Below are 11,873 nucleotides of genomic sequence, written 5' to 3' on the forward strand. Positions count from 1 at the left end.
ACTGTCACTGCTTTGTGTTGCGCCTTGCTCTCCACCCATTGTGTGTGATCATAGAGCTCATTATTAGCTCTGAGGGGAAGAATGAGCCCGCAGCTTGATTACCTCGGTGACTCTGTGGGCTACCACAGTTGGCGGACAGAATTGGACGCAGACAATTATAGCCTTACGCAAGCAATTATATCTGCCTGCTAAATATGTCACATACAATAAACACAATCTTGACTGACGGCAGACAGGGGAGGCAGTCAAAGAAGAGACCATGAAAGACTAAATTCAGAATCACGCACTGTCCAATCGCACAAGACCAAATAAATACAAGAGTTCATGGCATTCAAAAGTGAGATTAATTAACACGGAGGAAGACAACTATCAAAACATTTACTTGACTGAAATATCCGACCCTATACAAGAAGAAATCAGATCATTTTAGTCTGCGTGTCAGTCCATTGAGTTAACTTTCTAAAGGACATTGGGACAGAAGATCAACATCGGGCTAATAATATTTGTAAAGGATATTCATTAAAAAACAAATGAAGGAACAAGACTTAAATGCCTGGCAAGGAACTTCTAAATCATGGCCCACAGTGTTTGCACAGGACATACCTCAGGAAGCTGAGACAACTGGGAATGTTTGTCCAGCTTTCTGCCTTTGCCATGCTTCCACATGCACAATTCATACACGTATTAGGATGCAGCAGTTTGTTTTCACAGTGTGTTTGTGCATTTATGCATTCAAATTTGCAGCGTAGAAAAAAATTAACCTGCGATTGAAGATTCTGATATAAGCTAAAGAACACAAATTAATGTTTGAAAGAGATTTTTGTTCAGAAGATGAAATTGGTAACTAAGATCTTAACTTTGAGTGATTTCCTTCCTCAGGGCTGGACCTCTTAAGGTCACTAAAGAAAAAATATACACTGTGGCATATTTTTATTTGGGTAAGTTGTGTGGGCTTTAACCCATCTCTACCATGTTGACCTCTGGGCTCCCAGCAAACCACATAACCTCGAACTGGTTCATCCAGATGCTCAAGGAATTTTCAAAGAGTCAGAAATGTCCTGATACCAAAGCTTCATGCACTCTTAGAGTGAAGCTCAGAATTAAAAGAGGATTGCAAAACCATTGAAAAGTGCATTTTGACCCAAATCAGATGGTTAAACTGGATTTGAAGAATAAAATATAGATCTTCAATTGTATACTCCCAAGTCTGCAGAAGATAGAAATTGCCTCGCAGATCTTCAAGGAAATTGGTTAGGAAATATTCTTTATGGCAGCATTAACATGTAAAAAAATAATTCTGCAAGAAAACTGTACCACTGTCCTGACATGGTGTGATGTAATTAAGTCATCCGATTCATGAGTGTTGGATAAGCATGGGCCGGTCACAGGTTTCAAGGTAACGCGGCACAAAAAAGTTTCCAAACCACTCAAATTTTCTGTCATACAGTTTCTTGTTTTTTTTGTTCTGTCTTTTTTTTTTGTTTTGTTTTTTTGTCGGGTCAAACATAAAGTGCAGATCAAATCAGCTGTGGCATCATGACCCCTCATTAGTAGCTCTCAGAGTTCAGGCAAGTTTCCAAGCTTCACTCCCAACTTAGTTGTTGAATATGTGACTAATTCCAAGCAAAAATACAGAGAGGCTCAATAGCTTCACTTAAGCAGTTGTTTATTAGCTGAATGTGCATTTCATAAACAGGGGGGTCACACTTGTGTTTTCTGTTGTTTCTGTGTGCATAAAATTTATAGTTAGAATTTGCCTCACATCAAACGATGACTTGGAATCTAACAAACTTCCAACATGATTCGTCAATAAAAAGACGACAAACCTGATTTGTCGTGGAAATAGAGCTTTCCTATTGGATGGAATCTTAATCAGTACGGCTTGTGCTACGTGCCAAACATCATGTTAAGTATGAACATGCACATTTAGAGGGGACTGAAATTTCACCATCACACCGGTGATCTAAAAGCAGCTTTTCAGGAAGCTGCTTTTAGATCACTACAGTTGACTGCGACTGTAGAGATCATGGTGAGGTCATGGAGAGGTTATGGTTAAATTCACGTCTGCCCTAATTGTTGTTTTAGAACAGCAGTGGCTCTGGAGGCAACAGATCGTGTCAATGGGTGAAGATCAGCCCATGCTTTAAAGCATGCTAAAGCAAATGCAAAATAGCACATTAAGAATCATACAGTGATATTATTAGCTAAAGTTATCATACTGTCATAATTTCCAACAGGCCAATGCCTCCTGCAGGACATTTGCCTTGAGGACAGGAAAATGTATCAGGTATTCAACTGAGGAATAACGCATCAACTACAAACTATGACGGACTCAGATCATGCTGACATGGTGCTTAGCTAGTAGTGGAATGATAGACTGAATGTTAGAGTGCCACATTATCTCTAGTCAAAGTCAAGTGTCACATGCAAAGTGTCGTCAGCCTGGGACTTATCATGAACACTTGTAAGCTCATATTTTAACTTCTTGATATGACAGTTTGGAGCTTCATGCCATGTGTAAATTTCTGAGACTCTTATTTTGAAGTAAAACAGGAAATAGTTTCTGAGCTGTCTGATACAGTCGTCCAACATTGGCTCGAATGTAATGGTTTTAAGAAACACTTTTTAACATTGTCATTCGCGGAAAAACCTGCTGCTACAGGGTGACAGAAACTATTATTGCTCTCATATTCCTATGCGATATGAAAGCAATAATGGCTAAAAATTAAGCACTAAAGATGTTAAAGTTAGCATCTGCTTTAAAGCTCTTGTCAACTCTAATCTGCAATGGATTTAAATACTGTGGTTCAAAATCTATAATAATTTGACCCTTCAAGATTGAATTGGATGAATCTTCACTGAAACATTTTTAACAACAAAGTTTGACAATCATAAAAACCCTTTTTTATACAAGAATTTTACTGTGACGATAAAAAGTTTTCAAAACCAAAGACAAGAATCCAAACTTTCCTTTATTCAAATTAGAGTAGTTTCAGTTTAACTTTTCATTTTGCTTTGTCACTTAAATAGTTGTAAACTTAACCTTTTTTTGGTCTCACTTTATTAAAAGAAAATGAAATAAAATCCAGTTGAAACTCCATTTAGATCCTCTTTCAGAGAAACCTTCAACAAATTTAGAAATATAGAAGGAAAAATCTGAAATAAATAAAGATATTTTCAAAACATGTCAAAATCACTTTTCACTAACTTCTTACCAGCTTTGTCATTTTAGGCTAAAACAATGAGAAACCAAACACAGAGGAAAAGCTCTCAGCGTTTTCATCCTTTTAACATAACATAATCAACACTGAGCTAATCCTGGGGTCGACTTTGCACCAGGTGCTGGCTCTGTTTCTTTCTCCGTCTTCTTCTGCTGTAAGAATGAGACGATCGCTGCACTGCCCCATGGGAAGGCTTGGGCTGACTAATGTAGGCACACTCCATTGGTGCGGCGGGTCTTAATTATGATAACAGACGCTGAAGGGGACGCACTGGTGCCCGCAATGAGAAAGTAGCTTGGTACCGGCATGACCAATAATTACCACATGGACCAACACTAACCCTCCCCCCATCATTAACACACACACACACACACACACACGCATTTACACACCTATTCAAAATGTAATTCTCGTAGCACACATCAAACACAGCATTTAAAGGTCAAACAAAGAGATGTGAGGCATTTGAATAGTGAAGAAGTGATTAATAAAGCTGCTTGTGGTCCAGGTGTCCCATCTATATTCATGTTTTGATTTGTTTTTTTATATCATCACAACCAGTATTGGAAAATGTCCGACGCATGTCCATAGACGAAAACAAACAGTTGATAAAAATGGCTTCTCAGACAGAGTGAAATACGCAAGAATATTAGTACATAAAATGCAAAAAGTAAGCGAAATGTCTGGACCTCATACAGGTTTACTGAGTCAGCCTCTCTAAGAGCCTGTTGCAGTTTTATTGAAATGATTTCAAATGCTTGGAATCCCCATTAAAATCTCCCCTGTGTGCCGGTGCAAGGAGAATACGATTTAGTGGGTGGTTTTGCTCTGCCCCTGCTCGCAGTCTATCACCGGCCTTTACTGTGGTATGCATGGCTTTCCTCTGCACAGGGCTATGAAAGCAATTGTGATTGTGACTCCATAGTCAGCAAAACGCTTGAATGCTCCAGAGTTAGCATGCCCAGTCACACATGCCCATACGCTCTCACGCGCAGACGCACACATCCAGAGCGTCCCGTACAGGGGTGGGCGGGGGGCGCTGATTACTTCAACCCATTTGACTCTCTCTTATCCCTTCATTCTCCCCCTCTGCCCTTCTGTCACATACCACAGAGTTTGTCATTAGCTAATAGTGAAAACACGACTCACTGTGAATGTACACCACAGCCAGCATTACAGGGATTGCTGATTTTTGACAGCCGCATTCAAGCTCTCAAGGTATTAAAAATAGCTCTCCCGCGTCGCCAAATCAAACAATAAATAATGTTTTGTCTTTGTTTATTCAAGAAAGGTGGCTTCACTTAAAGGGTGATCACTTGATGGGAAGCGGTTGGACAAAGCAACAAAAGGTAATTCAGCCCTTTGCATGTCTGCGCTGTCATAAAAAATAAAACTGTGATAAGGCATGCAAATGGATCACGTCATTCCCCAGCTTATCTGAGGCAAAGAAGACCACCAACTAACAAAGACGGCCCTTCAGTTATGTTTTTTTTTTCTTTCCTTGCAGATATCGGTTGTTGGGATGATATATGAGCTGGGTGGGGCGTAAGTGTATAAACACAGGCCCTACTCTGTCTGCACTCTATCCTTTTGCTGTACTGTAGACAAGCACCTCACCCCAGCTGCACCAGTCAGCACTGTTTGATTAAGGTATTCAAATAAAGGAGCAGGCACCATGTTCCTGCCTCTGAGAGCAAACCAGAGTTGTTCTGAAAAGTAGCCACAGTAGAATTACAGTCTGACATGTTATGAGACAATGCGTATGTGTTTACTTCAAATGCTTCCCATCACACTCAAGCTGCTGGCGTGTTAGGAGTGTAACAGGATCACACTGCCAAAGATCTTGCGATACCAAAATGGCACAATATTTCTGTCATGGTCAGGTTTGTCTTACAAATGGATACACAGCTTTATTCCAAGCCGACCGCAGGCCCCTGATGTAAAGGCGAGTGCTTCTATGTAAAATATAAAATCACACATCACAAAAAAAAAAAATTACTGTAAGGATACACAGAGAAATCAGGTGAAAGGAAAAAAATGATCAGATTCTCTTCAGTTTGTGCAATTTTGCTGATCTCCAAATCCCTGCATCAAAAGTATTTGCGGGGCCACACCAAAAGGAAAAAAAACATATTTAAAGCTCAAGACAAATCGATTTCTATATGAAGACGCTCAGCAATAAGCCTAAAATGAAATACTTCATTGGGACAAACAAAACAGATGATTTCCATAGAAAAGGGATCTGTCAGTCATTGTGCATCCACAATATAAAAGGTCAGTCACTGGTCAAAATAAAGGCATTCAGTTTAGTTATTGGGGAAAACTGATTGCTTTATATTCTTTTTCCTGACTCTCTGAAATCAAGGTGGGATATATGACTCGTTCCAACACTAACTGCATTTAGTCAAGTTGATTAAAAAACCGTCTTGAAGCCTGGTCATGTGTTAAAGTCACTGGATGTTTCACGAAAATCAAAGACAAAAATGTGGTAAATAAATCACTAATACTTTCTGTCATAACTTTCTGTTTTGCTAGCCGCCATTATTGTGCAAATTGGAATTTATCAATTGAAATCTAACATTGAAAAATTTAACTTGCTGTCCATCTGTGTCACGCAGCTGTGTTGGAGTCTCTTTAACGAATGCAAACAAATTGACATTTTTAACACTATGAAAAAATGACTTGTCTGACTGCTCCATGTTTGCATTATTTTGGCTAAAGGGACCCTCAGATACGATGCCTTTAGTCCAACAAGTTAACAATTACTTGAAAATCAAAGCACAGTCAAGTTCATTTCTTTAGCAGTTCGCCTTCTAGAAGAAAGCAGGATTAGCATCTTCATTGTTGCATTTGAAGACCAACAAACATGCGACAATTGCACAACTTTATTTGACGCAGTAATTCTAATTAAATGTTAAGCCAACATTTTCCCACAGTAGTTGTCAAAGGCACAAATCAGTGATTACTAGTACCTAAAAGTTAATTAATAAAGTAGAAGACGGAGGAGGAAAATGAAACGAATATCCACAATCTCTCTGCTTTGGCAGATCATCAATATCTTAAGCTGCAATTCTATATTCTAAACCTTAATATTATAATATCATCTTCCCCTAAATGCATTTCTGTTTGAGGCCCTTACTTTGAAATAAGAGGAAAGTAGTTCTTGAGTTGTTCTCCGGTTAAATGACGGACTCGGCTAATGAAGACAGAAAATCAATCACGCTGGTTGTTAACACTCAGTTCCATAACAATTACAGAAATTACTTTTTAGTAAAGTGCCTTCAGATGACATGTGTCGCGTGAAATGAATAAACTGAACTGAAACTGAATTGAGGATAGTCTCTTAAAACAAACAATGCAAACTGAGCCACAGTTGCGACTTTTTAATGACTTTTTTGCGGCTCCTTTTTTGCGACTCCATTGAGTAAGGAAGAGAACAGGCACAAGGGGAAGAGCACGGCACATTGTATGTGAATTGCTTATTTGATATGCAAATATTATATTTCATCTTGGTTGTTCACACAGCCGGACAGACGGACATGCTATGTTTTGACTGACGACTCAAAAAGACAAAATGATGAGCTGGAAGTGCTGCATCATGAATGTACACGTTCTAATGAAGAAACTAGTTACTTTATCATATTTAGCAATGACTATAGAGCCGGATTAAATTAGCAGCCCGGGGCTGTCTGTTTAATAACTAAATATTAAAATGAACCAATTCTTTGAAAGAGCCCAGTTCAAAATCCCTAAATTTAAAGAAGTTGGAACTAAACCTGAAAATGTTGTACAAGTATACAACATTACAAGTATTCTTACTTTTAAAAATAATGTTAATAAAATGTAATTTTGTTCTCATCAACCCACTAATGGGTCTGATCTTGTCTCGTGAGCGAGACGTTTTGCCACACACCGAGAATGTAAATGCGCCTGAAAGTGTTCAAATTTGGTACTGCAGGTTGTGCGTCAGTCTCGGAGCAAAACGCTCCCGTGACGGCATAGTTTTCTACAGCTTCTTCTTCTTCTCAGATGTGGCGAAGCACAACAGCAAGACAACCATTCAGCCTCACAGCAAAATACGGAGTTTTGAAACTACTGAAGTAGACATCTTCACGGTTATTTATAAATCTCCATGCATCGTTTCAATCTGCACTTCATGTACTTTCACTGCTCGTGTCTAGCATCTCTTTTTTGGGAGGGACATTCTTACCTTTTCCAAATGCTCGGCATAGAAGAATCTTTTAGCAAAGTGTGAACAAGTAAAATGATTTATCTCTATAAACATCTGACATCAAAGACAGGACAAAGTTCACATTTCCTTCCTGTGAGGTGTTTTTGTGTGTGTGTGTGTGTGTGTGTGTGTGTGTGCGTATGTGTGTGTGTGTGTCGATCATGGACAAGGCAGAGAAGCTAAAGGAAATGATCTATGCAGCTGCAAATAATCAGAGTAAATATTGGTACACTGTAATAGTTGCTAATTTAAACTGGACAGTGAGAACAGGTAGAATCAAAAGGTCCAAACGGGCAGACCAACGATTGAAGGCACGACAACAGCATGTGCTGCATGGACGTCACAAAAACTTGTTACACAATCTAAAACCCACAGAATTACGAATGGCTCAGTCGTAGACAAGCGGGACATAAAACTGTAGACCAGAGAAACGTTTTTACCCACTTCCAGCTAGTTTCTGTTGGTTTTTTCCTTCTTAATAAAACACTTTCCATTTAAATCCGATGTCCTCAACCTGCCATGCATCTGCCACTGGTGGTCACCTTTCAGCTATGCTCAGAATACAGGACACAATTTTAATGGGGATTTTAATAACTGAGCTGCTGAATAGAGAAATCACAGTGATTTACCTGTTCAAATACTAAACTGCTGAATATTTAAAAGTGGAGCTTTGAAATACAACACAAACTTCAACAAGCCACAGGCCCTTTTAACAACACCAGTGTCTGTATCTGTTCAAGAGAAACATCCCCACAGCATGATGCTGCCATCAGCATGTCTCACTGGAGGATCGGTAAGTTCAGAGTTTGCCAAATTGAGAAACTTGTGAAGACAGTTGGTTGATTTTATTTGGGGGTATCATAGCAGAGTGGGCTGAACTTAGATGAATTCCGCACAATTCAGATTTTGATTTACTTTTTCAAATAAAACCATAATTTATTGTCCAATTATGCTCTACCTCCAGATAGTGTATCATGTACAACACAATATAATACATTAAAATTTGTGGATGCAATGCAAGAATAGTAGAAATGTTTATCATTTCCTTTGCTCTTATATAAAAACATACACTCTAAAGTGAAAACATTGCTACTATTGTTTTTCTGCCAATATGGCTCCAGTTGGGAACCTTAGATTTTACTCCAAAGATTTAAACCATTTTGTATTCTTTGTAATAATGCTGTACCTGCAGGACAACAAGCTAACAATATTATCGACAAACTTAGATGTAACCAGAAAAAGGAAAAAAAAAGAAAAAATTCCACACGATTCTGAAAAGTCAAGCATTAAAGAAACACATCCATGTTAGTGATTAGCCTCTGGCCTCACTGCAGCTTCAGTGGGCAGAATTTATTAACTTGCAAACCAAGGCTGTCGGAGATAATTCACGGGAGGCACGTCTGATTCGTTCGTTACAGTATGTCTGTTTCACGCCACAGTCAGCTTGACGGGTTTTCTCAGAGAGGAACTTGACCTTGTGCGTTGTGTTAACAGGACACCAAACGATCCCCCACCGGTCTCATTTGTATCGCTAGTGAGGGGTAGTTAGTGTTACACATGTGACGATAGAAAATTTCTGCTCCTTTTGTCAAGAGAACCCAGAGTAAAGAGAGTAGAGCAGTTTTAATTATTTAAATGAACACTTGTAATTTCTAAGGGAAGCCACACTTCATTGCCAGCACCAGTGGTTAGAGTCACTTTCTCTCACTCTCTCTCGTTCTCACATAAGTGCTTTATATCTAATATCTCGTGGCTTTGTTTCCAGGATTCATGCGCTCCGCATAGATAGCAGCGTATTCTCTGGATTATCCGCATGGAGGATGATCCTAATTCATTTGACCTACAAAAAAAGATAGCCTGAGCTCGGGGGGTGGGGGGACACAGTTTAAAAAAAGAAAGAAAAATAAATCCCACTGATGCGTCGCAGGTGAAAACTTCCCTTATCGATAAAAGTTTTACAAGGTACTCATTTCACAGGCATTCAAATCAAAACTGTCAAGTTCACTGTTACACAACTTTTCATGACCCGAAACCTGGAGACTTTGACTACAGGATTGTTCCATTCAGTTAGAAAGATTTTCCAGTGCCCACACAGCGAAAGGCAAACATCCCCGACTGAGTTTCGCATCATTCCCTCCTTCTTAAACTCAAAAACTATCTTTAATCTGTAGGAGAGAGAACTCTGAACCATTCTTTAATCTCGAACCAACTTCAGACAGCAGGTCAGCATCTGTAGGGGCCGAGGATTTATCCTTCCAGTCGTGGTAAGTGGCAACAGCGATTCCTAATTCAAACAAGCAGACAGCCTTGAAGCGAATTCAAGAGCTGAAAAATTCCTGTTCACATTAATATTTGGAGTTTGTGAGCTTGTTTGTGTTGCTTTGCACCTGGTACTGTGTTGTCAACGTGTATCATTGTCATCCCGATAGCAATACTGTTAAGTATTGTGAAGTGGAAGAAAAATTATACATGCTTTTCAACTATTTCAACACATAAAATCACTTTTATGTGTTAAAATAAAACACATAAAAGCTCAAAACAAGGTGGTGGCACCATCATGCTGTGGGGGACGCTTTTGCTCGTTAAAATCCACCTATTCTATTTGCAGCCTGACAAGACAGTTTTGTCTTTTTGTTTTTTTTTTTTTTTTTTTTTTTTTTTTTTTTAGACATAATTAATTACTGTATCCATGTTAACGAATCAAGCTGTAAGGGGCAGCGGCGCTGCGAACGGCGGATCTGCGCAGGTCAAGAAAACAAAACCCCGCAGGTTGTCAAAACTGAGCGAAAGAAAACAACCAGACAGCGCTTGGCTCGCTGCAAAGTAATTAACTGTGTATTAAAGGCACACATCCATTTAATCGCCTAACTCCATGTGGAAAGCCTCCAAGAAATTACAGAGAGGAGTGCGTAATACTGAACCGGACAGCAGTGAGCAGCGGGCTTTATGGAATGCATATAATTTCTCTCTGTTCTGCCTATGGAGATGTCATGCCAGCTTTATGCAAAACACAACTGCGCAACGTCCACAGGGACATTATTATCATGAAAGGTATGTAGAGGAGAAGAAAAGTTGAACAGCAGACTGTCAAAAAATATATATATATTTAAATCAATTAAGTGTTATTTAACAACAACAACAACAAAAATACCACTTAGTTCAGTCTCAGTAAAAGCGTATCTAGTGCACTTTTACTTGCACACACCTGACGGATTTTTATTTGTTTGTGTTTGCCTTTTGGCAAAAGCGCGTACAAAAGCATCCGTTTACAGTGCGCGACTGCTGCAGGATGTATGATTCCTCTCCTAAACAGACAAGTGACACAGGATTGCAGAGCACGGAGGTTCGTTTTACCTTGTTCGAGTGGTAATAGTCCAGCGAGCTCAGGCAACTTGGATCAGTCGGCAGGGAGCATGAACCCACATTTGCCGGGGGCGCAGGATAAAATCTCACGTCCATCTCAGGCTGAGCGAGACTGAAGGCATGAAATCACTTTCGGCGTGTTTCACTCACTGTTGTCTTGTCAAACACACACCGCCCAGAAGCACGAGAGAGCAGGAGTGATTACACACACTCACGCTGAAAATAAAAAAATAAATAAATAAATAAAAATAAAAATGAAAGAAAACCCCAAACAAGTGCAGGAGTTTTACTCGGTGCACTCTTCTCTTCTCTTCTCTTCTCTTCGCAATTCGTACTTCGGCACCAACTCCGCTGATGCGCAGTCCTTCCTTCAGAGCCCGGCACCAGGATGCGAAGCAGACTCACTCACTCGCTCTACACGGAGAGTGCAAATGCATTGGTGGTACGCACGTGTTGGCCAAACAATGCAAACCTCCAACTTAGATCCTGTTTTGTGGGTTCTTTTTTTTTCACGTTTTTTTTGTTCTTTCTTTCTTTTTAAAGAAAACAATTAAAACAGCCCCCACGGACGCGCGCTTCCTCCGCTGCTCTCAGGATTCCATACGGGCTTTGTTATGGAGCTGCATATTCTTGCATTGGTTCCAGTACAGAAGTGGTTGGACTTCCCTCTGCCATGCGACCTCTGCCGATAATAAACGGGAAAGAGGAGCGGAGGGAGCTGAGAGGGGGGGGGGGAGGGGAGATTGGTGGCTGCCTTGGCAACCGCTCTCCTTTCTGCAACTGCGCGCCTCTGATTAGCTGGAAATGTAGTGGTGTGCACGGCTGTGCATTATGAAGCGCACTCTGCTTCCATCAGGGCTTCATAAAGGCTTCCATTTGGGTTATTGTGCCAAGGCGGATGGGAGGAGGCTGCACAAAGTCTCTCTTTTTAGTCCGACCGTGTTTTAATGTTTGTTTGTTTTGTTTCCCCCCCTGTTCGGCTTTACTGTGCAGACCAACAACTTTTAATCAATACATCAATCAGTAGGTCCTGTAATGCTTTAATGTTCATGGAAGGC

General features: G+C 40.0%; 1 protein-coding gene across 3 annotated transcripts in view; it reads right to left on the bottom strand.

Annotated features, from left to right (window-relative positions):
- The window catches only part of LOC129372448 (TOX high mobility group box family member 2-like), a 95,864-nt gene extending 84,382 nt beyond the window's left edge, over positions 1-11,482 (bottom strand). For 2 of the 3 annotated variants that reach the window (XM_055049777.1, XM_055049776.1), the window contains exon 1: positions 10,807-11,482. In XM_055049777.1, coding sequence (XP_054905752.1) covers positions 10,807-10,911 — 105 coding nt within the window. In that variant the 5' untranslated portion in view covers positions 10,912-11,482. The remainder of the gene's footprint in view (positions 1-10,806) is intronic. The other variant, XM_055049774.1, reaches the window with a different exon arrangement.
- Between the last annotated feature and the right edge of the window lie 391 nt (positions 11,483-11,873).

Source organism: Poeciliopsis prolifica, unplaced genomic scaffold (assembly GCF_027474105.1).
Source record: "Poeciliopsis prolifica strain line A6 unplaced genomic scaffold, Auburn_PproV2 SCAFFOLD029, whole genome shotgun sequence".
NCBI lineage: Eukaryota > Metazoa > Chordata > Actinopteri > Cyprinodontiformes > Poeciliidae > Poeciliopsis > Poeciliopsis prolifica.